The sequence below is a fragment of the Serinus canaria genome, chromosome 3 (assembly GCF_022539315.1).
Source record: "Serinus canaria isolate serCan28SL12 chromosome 3, serCan2020, whole genome shotgun sequence".
Classification (NCBI taxonomy): Eukaryota; Metazoa; Chordata; class Aves; order Passeriformes; family Fringillidae; genus Serinus; species Serinus canaria.
Window position 1 is genome coordinate 106169016 of NC_066316.1, and position 16930 is coordinate 106185945.

At 43.2% G+C, this 16930-nt stretch overlaps 2 protein-coding genes across 7 annotated transcripts in view; one reads left to right on the top strand and one right to left on the bottom strand.

Moving 5' to 3' along the window:
* Positions 1–5705: 5705 nt before the first annotated feature.
* FAM228B (family with sequence similarity 228 member B) lies at positions 5706–15160 on the top strand. Of its 5 annotated transcripts, none has more exons than XM_050973114.1 (6): positions 5706–6385; positions 9162–9266; positions 11258–11329; positions 11987–12184; positions 14232–14309; positions 14695–15160. In XM_050973114.1, the coding sequence occupies exons 2-6, from the start codon at positions 9174–9176 to the stop codon at positions 14719–14721; spliced, it is 468 nt and encodes a 155-aa protein (XP_050829071.1). In that variant the 5' UTR covers positions 5706–6385; positions 9162–9173; the 3' UTR covers positions 14722–15160. The 5 variants fall into 5 exon arrangements, with proteins under 5 accessions (XP_050829071.1, XP_018776953.1, XP_018776951.1 ...); XM_018921408.3 differs by having other exon boundaries at positions 5706–5859; positions 14232–14319; XM_018921406.3 differs by having other exon boundaries at positions 5706–5859.
* Positions 15161–15306: 146 nt separating this feature from the next.
* Positions 15307–16930, bottom strand: part of ITSN2 (intersectin 2) — an 80196-nt gene continuing 78572 nt past the window's right edge. For both annotated transcript variants that reach the window (XM_018921390.3, XM_050973112.1), the window contains exon 39: positions 15307–16787. In XM_018921390.3, coding sequence (XP_018776935.2) covers positions 16630–16787 — 158 coding nt within the window. In that variant the 3' untranslated portion in view covers positions 15307–16629. The remainder of the gene's footprint in view (positions 16788–16930) is intronic.

The window sequence follows — 16930 nt, forward strand, 5'->3', positions numbered from 1 at the left end:
GTAACTTGGCAGCTATAGGTGGTTTCATTGCATTGTTTCTCCAGAATTAGGCAGAAAATATTTCTATATCAACTCCTGGTATTGAATCTAGATCTGTGTTCCCAACCGGCATCCCAGTTCAGCCACAGCTTTGGGATTATGGCATGGGCACAGCACATTCCATTCCAGCAGGTCTCAGGGCCAGAGAATGGACCTACACCCATCTGCTTTACAGTCAGGATCACTGAGCACAAAGTGGTTAAAAAGAACTCATTCAAAATGCCACTTAAATGGCATCTTTGTTCCAAAAAATCAAAGACGTGAAATTAGCAATCACCCTGCAAGTGAGCTGAGCTGTACCCCGGCACTGAGCTCTGAGGCTGAGAGAACAAGTGGATTTAGTAGAGTGCTGTGCTCCCTGCCATTATTTCTGCCTTGTGCTCTGATTTCACAGAGTTTCCACGTCTGCTGTCACTTCCCAGGAAGCTCTTGATCTCTCACATTAAAGCCAAAGGTCGATGCAGAGACTTGTCTTTATATCAGTGATAACTGCATTTTCCACGTGCTTTTTGTGCTGACAAGGCTGTTACTCAGCAAAGCCTGAAGTTGGTTCATTTTCATTCTGTTCTGTAAAAAGATAGCTGTATAAATGTTCATTCTCCCTCCCCTTCATATTGGAAAACATATTTTCCTCCATGTGAAATTCAGGAGTTTCAGCAGAAGAAATGTAAGGCCTCAGATAAGCACAATAAGTGCACAGATAAGCACAATAAGTGCACAGTAACAACAACAACAAAGGCATGAGAATTGACCAGCAGGAAACTGGTCCTCTTCCCAGAAAGGCCATAAAAGTCCAGTTATATTTTTACAGTGTAAGTATTTCTGACTTTTTTCTCCTTGCATTAAATTTTCATCTTGATGAGGAAACAGTCCACAGTTAAAACACTAAGAAATGAGATAAAACTTGATACAACCATTAGATCAGAGCAGAAAGAGGGAGCTGAGAGTTTTTTTCTGGGCTGAGCTTTACCCAAACCAAAAATTATTTTCTTTTTAAATAAATAATCAGTTCTAGCACAGTGTGGGAAAATTACTGGAGGGAAATTAAAGAAAACTGAGAAGTATCTTGAGGCTAAAGTTATAGTCACAGTATCACTGAAACTATGGGGAAAACAGAAACTCTCCAACAATATCTTTTCAGTGTTGGAGAATTGAGGCATTACTTTTTTCTGGCCAGGATGTTGTTTTGGCCAGGATGCAGCAGAAATTATTTCATTCACACATGCCTGGGTTGTATATTTAAAATCATTCCATCGCACATGGTTCCTTATTAGACTTTTCACATATTTATACATACAAACCCCAAAGAAATTATTGTTCTTTGGTCTTAAATTACACAATTCTTAGTGTTTGATATCCTATTGGTTATTGATTCCTTCACCTTTGATGTTAATTAGGACCTCATTCTTTGGTTCTCTTATCAATCTTTTTCCAAATCAGGTGTCTCCAACTACCCCAGGGGGTGATGTTATTTAATGCTCATTTATCTTCTCTGTATCTTCTGGCTACTCTCAATCTGCAGATGTTAAGGCTTCATCAGGCTTTACCTGGTGAGCAGAGTCTTTTGAAGAAAAACTTCCAATTCCCCTCCCCCTGGGTAAAGGTGAGCAAAGCAAAGTTACATTAAAAAAAAAGTTACTAAAGTTGCATTAAAAAAAAAAAGAAAGAAAAGTTGCATCATTTCCAGCAAAGGGTCATAGGAGAAGACATCTTGCTGCTGTGTAATTACTCTCCTCAGGTGTTACACTGAGCACACCCCATCCCAAGGTTAGCTGAGATTAAATGCTGTGACACATTTCCATCCCAAAGTTACTTGCCCCCCCAAGGTACAACCACCCCTTGCTGTATGACTGGAACCACTCAAGTTCCACCCAAATATCAAGAAAGGGGAGAAGTTGGAGAAGTCTCTGATATTGTAAAAAATACAGGTCAACAACAGCTGTTGTTTGACCTGCCAGTCTCCAAACAAGTTGAATTGATGAAGCAAAGTAATGTTTCTACAGTCCAACCAGTTATTCCCCATTCTTGCAGAATGGACAGCATGGTTACATAAATGAACCCCCTTTTCCCAAAAGTGGGCAAAAAATTCACGTGCTGGGCATTTTGGGAAGAAAACTGGGAGTTCAAAATAGCTGAGACTCTGAGGGATTAAAGAACAAACTACTCATGATAATTGGTGTCCTGAACAAATTGAAACACCCTCCACAATCTTCCCTCTTGGTTCTGGCAACTTAGCAGTGGCTTCTATTAGAAATGTCAATTCAGCAGGAGGGTTAAAGAACACCAGATGATCATAAGTGCATTTGGTGTACTCTAAAACAATGTTTCTTTGGTCTTTCTTGTATTCAAGCCCAACTGTGGATGCAATTGATGACAGCTGCAATTATAAGAGGAAGTGAGAAAGGTACCTTACCCACTAAAATTCTAAAAGTGTGTTGGGAAGAATGAAAGTTTGACAAGAAAGTCTCACAGATATGTATGTTTAGCAGAAAGATTTTTGAATGTAGAGTCTGATGAAGGAATAAGGATGGAAACAAGTTTTGATATAGAAGAAAATAATTGCTGAGCCAGTTTTACTGGATAACCAAGAAGGCAAAAGGTATGTTAGTTAGAAGAGGTTTTTATGACTTAGAACAAAGGATAAACCCACCTCAAACAAGAAGATGTTTTTACCAAGCAGAAAGATAGCACAGGCAAACAAGCCTGCCGATGTGGCAAGTAGAAAAAAGGTCTCAGAATTTTCCACTGCAAGAAAACTGAATAACAACAACAGCTTAAACTGTAATGTACTAACTTTTAGTGATTGGAGAATAGTAACATGAATATGGTAATTACAGTAGTTAGGATAGGCTGTAGATAATAGTTAAGGTATAGATTGGTTCTACTATATTAAGATGCTCAGCAAAGAAAAGTATATATTGCATTGTAACCAAAACCAAAGGGTCTCCAGGCCTGCCTGCAGCTGGAGCTGACAGCTGTAGGCACAGCTGTGACACCCACGACCCTGGACTGCTGTAACCTCTTGAATGGAACAAACTGCATTTTGGAGAGCCCCTGGAGTCCCTCATGCCTCATTCTGGCTCTTACAAAAGTGATTTTGGAGGATAATGTGATTGAGTTTGGAGAGAAATTCCAATTCTGGTGGTATTTAGTCAGTTTTACCTATGATGCCATTGACAGCACAACCACAGCTTTTGTGTTGACTGTCCACAATGCTTGGGTGTGTGTTATTTACCCAGTCATTTTGTGAGGGATCAGTCACAGGGACTGTACTCTATCCCCTGGAGCAGAGAGTATGGGCACAAAAGGATGGAAAAAATGGCAAGGCATTGATGTCATTGTGCAAGAACAACAAGGAGTCTGTTGTGAAAGTAACACTCTCAAAGCTTAAGACATTTGTGTCGTGTCATTTTGAGACACATCCCAGGGAAATCCCTGAAAGTGTTTTCAATTGCGAATATTGGTGACAGAAGCATGAGAAATCTTTGTGTTCCATGGTAACTCGTAGATGTTAGTGTAGGTACAAGTAATCACTCAAATGTTTGTGTTTGTAAGTTCACTGAGTTATGGGATGTGGTTTTATTTACTCAGTTCCTGTCACATCATCTTACCAGTTTAACTAAATGCTGATTCAAGACCTGCTGCCCACCCCTATTGGAATGAATCTCACCTCGAGCAGGAAACTGCTACAACATGAAGACTTAAAACAATTGCTGAGACAAGCTCAAGAAAATGGACAAAGGACTCTGGTCCTTGACCATCATGAAGTGGAGAAAATAGATCATGTTTTGGAACCAGTCAAGAAAGATGCAGAACAGTTGTGGTGGGATACTCTCTTCAAATGATCACCAACTGCTACAGGAATTTGTTGTATTGATATTAACCCTTTTTCTTTCTGTCTTGATAAAGGTATTATATGTTAAAGTTTGTATTATTATGAGGCAATTAGCCTATTGGCCACCCCTGGAAACATCAGATAATCCATACAATACAAGTGCTTGAAACACTCTTAAATTCCATTTGGATATTGGGAAGCTTGAGTGACTACAGTCATAGGGTTGATTAAGTGGGAAAATGAGGGAAAATTTGAGATATCTGGGGGAAAATCTTGAGGCTAAACTTATAATCACATTCCAACAGAAGCTGTAACTTTAGGAAATTTTAGGGTAAAATGCAGTTGCTATTTCCAGGAGGGAATGCAGTTGGCAAGCACAGAATTCATTCGATGGTAGTTCCTCGTGCAACACCCCCTGCAGCCCGAAGCAGATGCTAAGGAGGGATGAAAGGAGGGTGGAGCAGGATGGAGACCCCATGGCCAGGCTCTGTTGTGATCCCTGCAGGAATGGAACTCGGTGGTACGTTGTAACCTGACAAACCACACAGCAGCTGCCAAGCACAGGATGGAGGAGATGTCTTGTTCCTCAATCAGCAGCTGTGGGGAAATGGCTCTCCTCAGATGAACCCCACTCTTTGTACTCTCATTGTAAAGATGTGACACACCTCCATCCCAAAGTTACCCACCCAAAGTGTGACCACCCCTCCCTGAGCACACACTCTCTATTTTGTTAACTATGTCTTTGAGAGCAATGGGAGGGAATTTTTCACCAATCGAGAATAAAATTATGTTTGACTAGAGTCACTCAAGCTTCACCTAAGTGTAAAGAAATAGTCTAACAGTGAGTTAAGAGGGTGACAAGTTAGGACAGGCTCCACATAACTTCTGGGGTGGGTTGATGGGCTGATCTTGTCTTTTCCCATGGGCACACCTGTTGGGTAGGGTCCCTACTCTATACACACTGATTACCTCAAACTTTCACTGGTGATCAGAGCCTGTGTATCCCTTCAAACTTGTTCTTGCAGTCAGTGCACAGTCAGTGACAATCTCTGCACCGACTCTGTGACAATCTTCTGTTGTCAGTGTATTTGTTAATAAAGTGTGTTATTCCTTAAATTGCTCGGCCTGAGTCCTTCAAAGATGCTGGCAGACAATGACAGTGGGTAAAAATGAAAAAATTAATAACATAGAGACTAAGAGTGTGGGGGATCCAGGAGGATGGGGGTCTTTCCAGACTGATATCAGTGACACGCTGCTGTCACAAGTCTCTGGCCGGGTTAATGAACACACCCTGGGCACAGCGGGCTGTGTAGGGGATCCCATTCCAGGGCAATGGCAGGCAGCTGGGCACAAGGGTCTCGTCATGCCTGGGGCGCTGACAAATCAATCGTAATAATACATTTTAAAAAATAAAGTATAAAGGGCTCCTGGAAACACCCCGTTTACGTGGCACACAGTTATTGTGAGATCTGTGTGTCAGTGCAGCACTGCTGGGGGAAAAAGCCCTGACATTTCTCTCATCTGTTGGTATCTCTGGCTGATGGTAGTTTCAAGTTTGGTGTCATGGTCAGCACTGCGGGCGAATGTGTGAAATCTCATAATACGATTTAATGAACTTCGGATAATAAACCAGGGAGCCCGACTTCGCCGGCTCGGTTCGGGTCGGCCCCGTTCGGCCGCGTTCGGCTCGGCTCGGTGGAGCCGTCGTCGCCCCTGATTGGCTCGCTCACCACGCGCTCCCCTCTCTGATTGGTGGGAAGCCTTGCCGACGGGAGGGCGCGCATTGGGGTTGCCATGGGAGCGTGGGACGCTGCGCGGCCGGGCGCGGAGGGCTCCGGCCGTGCCTCCGCCCCGTCTGTCTTCGGGACCAGTTCAGGGCTGCTGCTACGTTGTCCCCACAGGTTTCTGTGCCCTGTTCCCACGGGTAGCCGGGCCCCTCTCCCCACGGGCGGCATCTCGTCTTCCCGAGAGGCTGTGGGTGATGGGTGAGGGATTATTTTTTTAAGATCACGGAGGGGCGGTGCGACTGATGTGAGGCGCGACCAAGGCTCGCCGCGCCGCCATTTTCCCCTCAGCGAGGCGGGGTTGTGGCGGGCGGCTTTGGTTTCGACTGTAGCCTTGTGCCGCCGCGCCTGGGGGCTCATGGGGCTGTTCACCGCCCCAGTGAGGGACCCCGGCACGGAGGTAGTAGGTGTGGATCCTTGCTGGCCGCCCTCAGGACCGGTTAGGGTGCGGGGCGAGCCGTGCCCGGAGGGTCTCAGCCCTCCCCTTCCGCCGGCCTTTATCTCATCGCTGCTCTGAAGTGCAGGGCCAGGCCAGGCCCCTCCGGGCTCGCACGCGTTACGGGTTGGCTCAGCAGTCTCAGTGCGAAAAGTTCTGTTCGCGGAGCTGCCCTGCTCGCACTAGAGACTCGTTCTCTCACCGTACTCTACCCCTGCCCCTGAGGCAATGCGGGGGACCAGTGAAGGCAGCCGGCTGCGCTTATGCAGGGTGGCATCCACGCAGTGACACGTGAGCCTGAGTGGTTGGACTGGATTTTGAAAGGACTGAGGCATATGGGAGGGTGCTTGTGTTTGAGACAGAGTGATTAAAATGTGTTTCCTCAAAGCTGCTGCAAAGCCTCGTGTTTGGGCACAGAGGGTGTGAATTTTAGCAGATGGGTGTTTGGGGAAGAACCTTGTTTTACTGAAGAAAGAAGAGAAACCTGTCTTTAAAACTTACTGGTACAGAGCTGCACTGCTGTCAGCAGGAAGGATGCATGTTTATCTAGCAAGGATTTTTAGGTTGTTCTCAGGTTTAATCATCACAGAATGATTTGGATTGGAAAGGACCTTAAAGATCATCTAGTTCAAACTCCCTGCCATGGGCAGGGACATCTTCCCCTAGACCAGGTTGCTCCAAGCCCCATCTGACCTGGCCTTGGATGCTTCCTGGGAGCTGGCACAGTCAAACAAATGTCCTGATACAGGACAGCCAACCTGCTCATGGGATTTGACATCTGCATACTGCAACTGCTAGATTGACGAAATGCTTGTTTTATCCACTCAGATTCTGGAAATCCTTTACTCTATTTCTGTCTAAGCCTGTGATTAAATCTGTAGTTTCAAGTCCTGCAAAACAGCTGCTGTCTCATATCAGTGAGCCCTGCCTTTGCAGAGAGGAGGCTTGGCATCTCCCAGCAAGAGTCAAAAAAAGCAGAAAAAGAAAGGATTAAGATTCAGTAGAAGCTTGAATTATGAAGATTGCTGGTGGGGGGAAATCTGCAGCTAGAGTCTTTACCACTTGTGGGTTCCTGAAGGCAGATTGCTGCAGAGGCAGATTCTCTGAGTTCACTCTGTTTTATCTCCCCTGGGATCCCAATTCTCTGAGGAGGTCAAGCACCTCCTCTGCTTTGTGCTCAGTCTGTCTGTGTGAGGTGGACGAACTGCTTGGCATTGGAGGAAATCTGTAAATGGTGGCATGACACAGGAGCCTGTGGCACCTGTGCTTGTAGGGAGGCTATATTGCTCATAGGAAGGTGTGTTGGGTTTTTCTAATGCCAAATCTATAGCACATCCATACCCAAATCTCTTCAGCCCTTGCTGTTTGCCTGTTATTTTCGTATCAGAAATTGGTTCTGAAATTGCTTTTCTTCAAGCTGGCACTGTGACTGACGTCATTTGGGTTTTGCCTTTTCTTTCTTTTCTTCACACATATATTTGTAACTCTATCACCTGTTGTATTAGTAACTAGTTTTCCCAGTACTTTTCCATGGCCTTTCCCTAAGCAGAAAGAGAATCAAATTCCAGAGCTCCAAGCCCTGAGAGGTACACGGCCCCTGTCCTATCTTGGTTCTTCCTGGGAAGCAAGGCTGAGAACAACTCTTTGGGATACATTCTCATGGACAAAGTACATCTTTGGGGGCTCCAGAGAAGGGGCTTCACCACGGGAGGAATTGCATCACCACTTGTCCTCCTAATTGGTGCTTTTTATCAATTATGCTAATTTCCTAAAACCTTTAAAAATGTGCTCACCCTGGGAGGGGTTTGTGTGGACATCTTTCCATAACTGCCTCTGAAGGCCTTCAAATAAAGATCCCCTTTTATATTATCTCCTACTAAAATTATCTCAAGATTCATTGCCAGGTTGGGAAAATGGCAAAAGGAGTAGGTGAATTCCTGAAGTCCCTTCCAACATATGCTCTCCTGTGGTTTCTGACTCTTTCAGTCAGAAAAGACAGGAAAACATTGCTGTGAGGATGCAGAAATATCCCAGCAGATGTTTTTGTCAGTGTACAAGAGCAGGGAATATAAAATGAAACAAAGATAGATTACAGACTTTACCTTGAATTGATGGTAAGAAATTGGAATCTGCACTCCAGAGAGGAAAGCTGGGAGTCAGATATTGTCACTAAAGTGGCGGATTGGACAGAATAAACTCTTAAGTGTTGTCTTAGAAAAAAGATTCTATGAATCTAAAAAAAAAAGGTTCTATGAATACCCAAGAGTCTTTGCAGATTCTATAACTAGATACTGCAAAAAATAATTGAATATCAGATTTTTTTTTTTTTATTAACTGAGAGATCTGTCTGAAGACATGGGGTCAGTATCTCTGGAAAAGCAAGCTTTTATTTTGTTCCATTCTTTACCCAAGTAATGTTGTGGATCCATTGTTTCCTGGAAGCAGTGTGTCTCCAGTAAATCTGAGATAAATAGGGGTTTAAATGGAGGTTCCTGTAAAGGGCAGTTTGTCTCTGTGGTTGCACTGTCTCTGTTAAAAATCAATCCAGATATCCTGATGGACATACAAGAGAGAAGATGGAATTTTCTGACTGGAGCTGAGTTAGCACTTCAGCATAAGCTTCATCTGGTAGAACTAACTTTAAAAACCAATAAAGTGTAGCCATAGTGGGATGTAGCAGTTACTTGAAAGGAATTTTATCTGACTGAAAAAGGCATAAAGGAAAGAAGTAATGGTCTGGACGTGAAATTTGATAACTCTGAAATGTTTCCAAAGCTGACAGGCATTTTCAAATAATTTGTTAATCACTGTTCTCTGAAACAAAATGTACTATCCATGGTGTGTGGAGATGAGGACAGACAGTTCCACCAGAGGCAGTGTCTGATTGTAAACCTGATACTTCATCTCTGTTTTTTACTTACTGTGACAGGAAAATCCTGCAGGTATCAGCAGTTAGAAGTCCTTTAGAGAGCTATTTCACTGATCAGTAGGAATTGTAAGAAAATTTAGATTTTGCTGTTAATACAATAGTTTTTATGAGTTTTGACAGTTTTATTGTTTTTCCCAGACTAATCCAGCCATGGGTAGTGCGAATTACTCAAAAGGTCCCTGGCTACAAAGATTTGCAAATGGGAAACCTGTGAGAAAACCCAAGCAGCAAGAGCCTTGGAAGGTGAGTGACCCCAGCATTCCTTCAGCTGTAGGTTCTACTGTGAGCAACACAGAGAGCAGTATCTGTAACTGAGAGCCCAGGTGTGTCATTGGGTCCTGTGTTGGAACTGGCCACACAATCCCACTGAAATCCTGACAAGTGTTTTCTGGTCTGGCTGTGCTTCCAGACTTCCATGCCTGGTATGTGCCTGAACTCATCTCTGAGCCCTGAGCTGGAGCTGTGTGCTTCAGTCCTCCACAGCACACTCAGAAATGGGTGTTGCAGTTGTATTAATTCTTACCATTCCATCCTAGTTTGTGCCTTGGTTGTAGAACCTGGATGAGAACCTGATCTTTGTAAAGCAGGTTCTCCTTTTATGCAGAGCTTTTCCTTTCTTTGCATTTATCCAGAGGTTCTCCTCAGCACCAGCAGAATGGCACAGCCAGTAATTTTGATTGCAGCAGGCATTTTGGGAAGGAAAATATTGCCAAGGATTAGCTAACAGAAGGTAGGGCTTCTGTTGTGTGAAGGTGTGAGTGGAGGAATTAAATAGAAATTATGAAGGGAAGAATGAAAGATTGTTATTTTCAAAGTTCAGTAAAATCTGAGAGATGTTTGTCATGGAGAAGGAGAACAAAGAATTCTAAAATTAGCAACAGATTCAATGGGTTTTTTTGAGCTCTTGCATCCTTTTGAGGCAGCTTTATTAAATTACTTATTAAATTAGTTTGGTGTGTGGAAAAGTTTCCCATAAAACCTGAAATAAGCTTGTGACTAATTAGAATCACAGATTCATGGAACAGCCCAGGCTGGAAAGGACCTTGGAAGAGCATCTGGCCCAGCCTTTCATGGAAAGAGACACCAGATGAGGGTATCCAGCTCCCTGTGCAATTGCACCTTGAAAACCTTCAGTGATGGGGACTCCACCACATCCCTGGGGAGGTTGTTCAGTGAATGACTGATCTCACTGTAAAAACTTATTTCTTACATCGAGATGAAAACTCTGCCAATTCAACTTGTACCTATTATCTCTTGTATTCTTGCTGTGGCTTCTGGTGAAGTGAGAGCCTCTATCCTCTTTGCAGTTGCCCTGTAAGTAGTACTGTGATGAGGTTGCCCCTGGGCCTGCCCTTTTCCAGGGAGAAGGGGCTTCATTCCTTCAGTGAAAGGACACCCAACTTCTTCACATGTGTCTCATCCTGAAGGAAAGCTCTTCTGTTCACCAGTGATGGTTCTTAGCTGGAGTGATGGCCATGTCTTTGTCTTTGTGCAGCTGTTATGGTGCTGACTTTAGAAAGGATCTGTGACTAGGTGAAGTAAATTCATCAGGCACAATACAACATACCAGTTGCTTCAAATAGTAGTATGTAAGGGTCTTGAAACATGCCAGAAATTTAGATTTCCTCTTTCTGATTTGTTTTTGGTGAAATTTTTAATACTTCTTGTCTCTTCCTTGCTTACTCGGATGTGTAATGTCCTGCTCATCTTAGTGCAATAAACCTTTAGGAGTGTGGAGCTGGTCAGCAGGGCCAAGGCAGACATGACTGAAAACTACACCATCAATTGGAATTAAAAATCAATATTAAGCACAGGGAGTAGCAGGCTAATATTCCATTCTGTGCATAAAATGCATTCTATCCCCAATTGATAGATTTGGTCTGCATTGCCTGAACTCCTTGTCTGGAGTGCAGGAGTTTGAAGAGCCACATGTTTGGCACAGGTGAGAAACAGTGGCAAGGAGGAGGTGGTGTTTGGTCGTGGTGAGGAGCAGCCGAGGAGGTCTGAGCATGAACATTCCAGTTCTCTTTCCAGCTCTTCCAGTGCTCTTCTGTTGCTACTTAACCCAACTGTTCAGAGCAAATCTTGCAAGGATTTGCCACCTGGGTTGTGGTATAATGTGCCTTTATTAATGACACTGGTAATTATTTTGAATATTTTGATTCAAAAGTAAATCTAACTCCTGCTCTAAATCCTGCTTTCATCTCATGTGGGTTTTTTTCATGTTTTCTTAGGCAGCACCTGATCTAAGCCGAGATATCATTGCTTCTGCTCAGTGCATCTTGGACAGAGAAAATTTTGTGAGGGTAAGTGTGCTCTTTTCTCATTTGCTGTGTGCTTTCATGCATGTAGGTGTTTTTAGTTCTTAAACAGTGATTCATGAGAAAATGTTAATTGCCTGTATTCTTAAAAAACTAATTTCGAGTTTTGAGCTTCTGATCTTTTCAGTCCACTCTGGATAAGACTGAAGTAGTAACCCTGAATGTGAATCCCAGGTGACTTAAACTGCCTGTTTGCACTAATATTTGTTCTGTGGGTGTGGTAATTTGTGACAGTGGTGCTGTGAGCAAAGGGCAGGAGGGCTGCTCTGATCTGCTCCAGCAGATTGCCAATCCTGAAGGGAATGTCCTTCTGCTGCCTGTCTTGCACAGTCTGGTGGTTGCAGCCCCCTGCTCTGCAGTGATTTCTGCTCAGTGACCTGATGGGAAAAAGTGAGTCATTTTCTGCCAATTTTGCACCACATCTTCAAAAATTAAGGGTCTAAATGCCAGAGCTCTTGAAAGGGCAAGCTTGGAAATAAGTGGTGGGAAGTGGAGAGGGAGGAGCAGAAGGAAGGGCTGGAAAATAGATGACTTTGAGCAGTGAGCAGTCAGGTCAGCCAAGCTGCAAACTTTTACATGTGGAATCGCTACTGTCACTGATCAATAGTTTATATGGTTTTTATTTTCCATTTCTTACTTAAGGAGCTGGACAGACATTTGAAGCACAGGGATTTCCTAGAACTGAGAAAGACAGAGCTTCTGTACAAAAAATATCTTGAGAATGTTTCAGAGCCACTTATGCAGAAATTGAAGGACAAAATGAACAGCCAGTCAGAGAAAGAAGCGTGGAAAAGGAGACAAGAACAATTGTCTCAATATTTAAACTACTGTGCAAAGAAGGTATCAATGAGAAATACATTTCTGTTATGGAGGGGGTTGTATACAGAGGGTTGTGGACAAGTTCAGGGGTTTAGCTGCTATTTCCTGCTTCTGAAGTAACGTGGAGTTCAGATATACCTTGCCTGTAACTTACTTTTCCCAAGGACTTCTGTAATGGTGATGTTACAGCTGCCTACATTCACCAGCAGCTATGAACAGCAGCATTACTTGATGCAGTGAACACGTATTGGAGTCTGAATATGGTGAGACACGCTGCTGAGGTGTGCTTGCCTCTGTGGGCTGGACCATTTAGGAGGAAAACCTTGAGCTCTGTCTGCTCAAACCAAAGGCTGAGTGAGCAGGGTGTGGGCTGCACTCTCAAGTCTCAGGAGTTCAGCTACAGCAGTACTGCAGCTCTGTTGGCAGAGCATGAGTGAAATGATTTTGTGGCCTTGGATGCTACTGATCAAGCTTCATAAAAGAAAAAATATGGGAACAGGGAGATACAAAAAATTTTGTTAAGTCTGCATGCAGGTAAGGGACCCAACTCATGGATTTTGTAGTTCCATGTGTTTCAGTGTTCACAAAAATAGCAAATTGCAGTCACTGTAGAAAATACTTGTTAGTTTTCTTCATTTTGCTCCTCATTTCACACCACTCTTGAATATCAGATCCCACAAGTAAACTTTCTGCATCTCAGGAATGAAAAAAAAGAGAAAAATAAAAGCAGTTATGTAATCTGCCACAAAAATAATACTTTATGAGAACAGGTAGTTGTTGTCAGTGGAAACCACTGCACAGTGGAGTTGTGAGACTGTAAACAACCTAGTTATCCAGAAATGAAAATGCCATGGGAGCTGTGTTGTTTTAAAGAGACTAGAACTACCTTTTTCACAGGCCTGAAGTGACAGACCCATGCATGTAAACTGCATGAAATTACAAAGAACTGAACCAGTCCTACTGCTGGAGTCCTGGGATTTAGGCTATGTTGGGTGTACTGCACATGTCTGGGTCTGCATCAGTCCATCTTGCAAGCTGCTGTGCCAGGTCAGGAATTTGATGGGTGCCCTCCAGAAGTAATGGCTGATGTACTGGGATGTGTGCTTCTGCCTGAAGGGGAGCAGCAGCATCAGTGATCAGCTTCTACCTCTTCTCCTTTCTCTGTGGTGTCAGGTCTGTCACAAGCATGTCTGAAAAGTAGGCTTTTTGCATAAGTTTGCATTAACTGTGGCAGCATATGATAGATTTTGCAGAACTTGAGACACTTGTGTGGGTTAGTTAATGTGGGTAATTCTGGATGTGTTTTCCCTTCCCTCCCTTCTTTTTGCCCATTTTCTTTTGCCCTCTTCCCTGTTATCAGCCTTCTCCTTCACTTGTGGCAGTGTTGTTGATGAGATGGAGCTGTGGCCTGGACCATGAGGTGTGGGTTCAAGTCTTTATTCCAATGTATAGATGGAAAAGCCAGCTCATGAACCCAGACATGGAATTCTGGTATCTGCCAGACCAGTGACCTGCCTAAGGTTGTGGCTAGTGAGGACTCACTCACTCCTGTTTTTCCTTTTAATATCTGTCCTGCTGACATCACAGAATATTTTGAGTTAGAAGGGACCCAGAAGGATCATCATGTCCAGCTCTTAAGTGAGTGGCCCATTCTGGGACCAAACCTATGACCTTGGTGTCATTAGCACCATGCTCTGAGAAACAGAGCCAATCTCAGGGCTTCCTTCTCTGGAAAAACATTTTCCAAAAAAATAAAAATTCCATTGTCTTGTCTGTCCTAGTTAAGGTTAGCATTTTAGCCTGTCATTATTTCTGGATGCTTCATGAAATAATTTGTTATGTATTAATGCCTGTAATAAATTAAAATGGATGGAGGAATTTTCCTGTTACAGTTCAGTCACTTTCTTTCTGAGGTGCAGTGTATGAAAATTGGGAATTCTTTTTTCACAGAATTCAGATTTCAACCACCTCTGGTGCTGTGTTATGCTGTGCCTGGCTCTGTCCCACCCAGGCTATTGTAACCACCAATAGCTTCTGAGACCTGACCCAGTACCTGCTTCTCCCACAGGGCTATGTGTTTTTGGATGATTATGACCCATCAGAGTATGATCCATTCTTCCAGAAGACACGCACAGACTGCTGGAAGGTGTGAGCAGGTTTGGAGTCCCACTTTGATCAGCAGGACGTTAACAGAGCATGTTACTGATGTGCTGCTCCAGGGGAGCATGTTCTAGTTTTACTAACTCACTCCTACTGCATTTAAGCCCAAGAGTGTTTGAAAATGGTTTTCACCAGGAACACAGTCTGGATCTACACTAAGCCCAGTTTTTGAGGCACAGTAGCAATGGCAGGGGGAAGTTTGTTTTCCTCATTTCAAATCCGTCATGGCAGCATGGGGCGATGTCCTGTCTAAGGAAGGTTGGAGAGTTCCCAGGCACACTTAGTGTGTGCTGTGTAGAAGGAAATAATCTGACAGCTCAGCTGATCTTTACAGAAGCATGGCAACAGTTTTTTTTTCCTTCTCTTTAAAGGATGGAATTCATCAACCAGCACAATGATGTCACCTGTGCTCCAGCTGACCACAGCAGCAAGCACAGCCATCAAAAGGTACCCTTTACAGAATAGGTTACAGGCATGCACTGCCAAAGCAAGTGAGAACAGGCCAGGCAGGTCTGTGGGCAAACTGCAATAAACTTACTGTCTTAAACATATAGTTCTGAAATGTTGTTACCCAGCAGCCAAAGAAATGTCTGAGATGCTCTGGCCTCTTCTTGCCAGATCCAGTTCAATGCTCTGTAAGCCAAAACCTGCTATTTTGGGAGGTTTAACTTGGGCTGAGCTCAGTAAAGACAGTGCTGGTGCTCTCTCCTGGAGACAGTGTCCAAGCAGTAAATCAAACTTGTAACGTACATCGTAGGTGTTTTGAGAAGGCTGGAAATAAGTAGGGGAGAGGAGATGGGAAGTGGTGTACAAAACATCTGGTGCTGAGCAGCAGCTGCTACCAGTGCCCTCAAACCTGACCTTCTCTTGTGCCAGTGCAGTCCCATCTCCCTGCTGCTGTGGCTGACCAGTAGCTCTGGGCTCAGAGCCTAGAAACAGAATTTTCTCTGTCCTCCAAACTGCTGTTGTACAGACACAATCTCTCAAGAGTTGCCAAGGTTGAGTTTTATTTAGGATTAGAAATACTGAACCACAGAAAACTGTTAAATGTAACAGAGGTTGACTCAGTAATAGGAGGGTGCACAGATGGCAACTGGGTGGGAAACTGCCAGACTTCAGGAGGAATTTCTGCACCCATGGAAAACAAGGGCACAGGCTACTCAGAACTGCATGCCGTGCTTCTGCAACAAAGCAGTTTAAAGGAGGAAATAGAATGGTTACAATGTAACAAATATTTATAAACAAACTTTCTTTTTTTTAAAACCATCCCTGATTTGGTGCCAAGAGAAAGTTAATCTTTCATTTCAGCCAGTTCATTTTACAGTTTATATTGGGATGACAGCTCCCCAGAACAAACCTTTTAAACTTGTGATAAACTTTCCTTGAACAAATCCTATAAGTTTTTCTCATTATTTCACATTCCCCTGTACAATAAAATATACTTTTTTAAAATCACTATGCATCAATAAACATCTGTAGACAAATTAATAAACTTATATTTTACTCTCTATATACATGTTGGCAATGTCAAAGCTTCAAGATTCACATGGAGGTCTGCAAGACCAAGGAAATGTACACAAATAACTTATGCTTAGGAAAAACCCTAAAGAGCTGAAGAGTATTTTGCCACATTGTTGTGGGTCACAGTATTTAAAATACTTTTTTCTAGTTATTCTTCACAACCACATTGTCTCAGCAGAGAACGATAAAATCAAACTGAAGCAGAAAGAAAAATCAAGTAGCAGTTACTGATTCCAGTGCAGAACTAAAGTCAAGTAAAGAACTATGCTCAATTCTTAAAAGAATATACAATATATTGGAGACTTCTCCAGTGCTAAGGCTTCTTCAGCATTTAACCGTTAAAACGATCATCCTGAGATGGGAAAATTCCAGTGGATATCACTTTTAAGATTTCAAATGGAATGATTCTAGTGCTGAGCTTAAACCATTCCTCAGTCTGTACGTCAGACTCAGTGGTAAAATATACAAACAGCTTGGTGCCACATTTCTACATAATACTTTTTATGGCCCTGAAAATGGAAACATTGGCATCCAAACCCAAGATATTCCAAAATAATAAAAAGGCACTGAGCTATAGTACTGTATTTACAGTAACATTTGTGTTTGCATAGATCAACAACAACTGGGAACACTGCAAGGAATTAAGCGCAACCAGAAACTAAGAGGAAATACAGAAGCAGCTGGAATTCTTGCTTAATAACCAGCATGGGACAAGGAATCTTTTACCAAAAGATGTTCAGGCTGTTAGCTTCAGTTGTCCTTCATAAATTAAAAAGAAAGAGTTCTTAGAGGAGTGTTTTCTGATCAAAGAGCTGCAGGTCAAAGCGCACCCACACTTCTCCTGTCGGAACCTCATGCAGCAGTAAGTGTTTAGTTGTGGGGCCTTTGCTCTCTTGTTCTGTTCTGATTTTTGCTACTGGGACTTCAGTACGACCCAAAAAATCTGTTGGGCAAATGAATTAGAAATTTCATTAGGCAAAGATATTGACCATAGAAAATCTGAGTGAGGCAGGTTAATGCAATGCTGTGGGGTATGTGCTCAGTTCCAGAGCACTGCTCCCAGGCTTCCAGTTGGATTGGACCCCA

Excerpts from the sequence above, each read along its gene's own strand:
- FAM228B (XM_050973114.1), top strand. The coding sequence starts at position 9,174 with ATGGGTAGTGCGAATTACTCAAAAGGTCCCTGGCTACAAAGATTTGCA. Across the intron at positions 11,330-11,986 it reads ACAGAGAAAATTTTGTGAGG|GAGCTGGACAGACATTTGAA; the intron begins GTAAGTGTGCTC and ends TTCTTACTTAAG. Across the intron at positions 12,185-14,231 it reads TAAACTACTGTGCAAAGAAG|GGCTATGTGTTTTTGGATGA; the intron begins GTATCAATGAGA and ends CTTCTCCCACAG.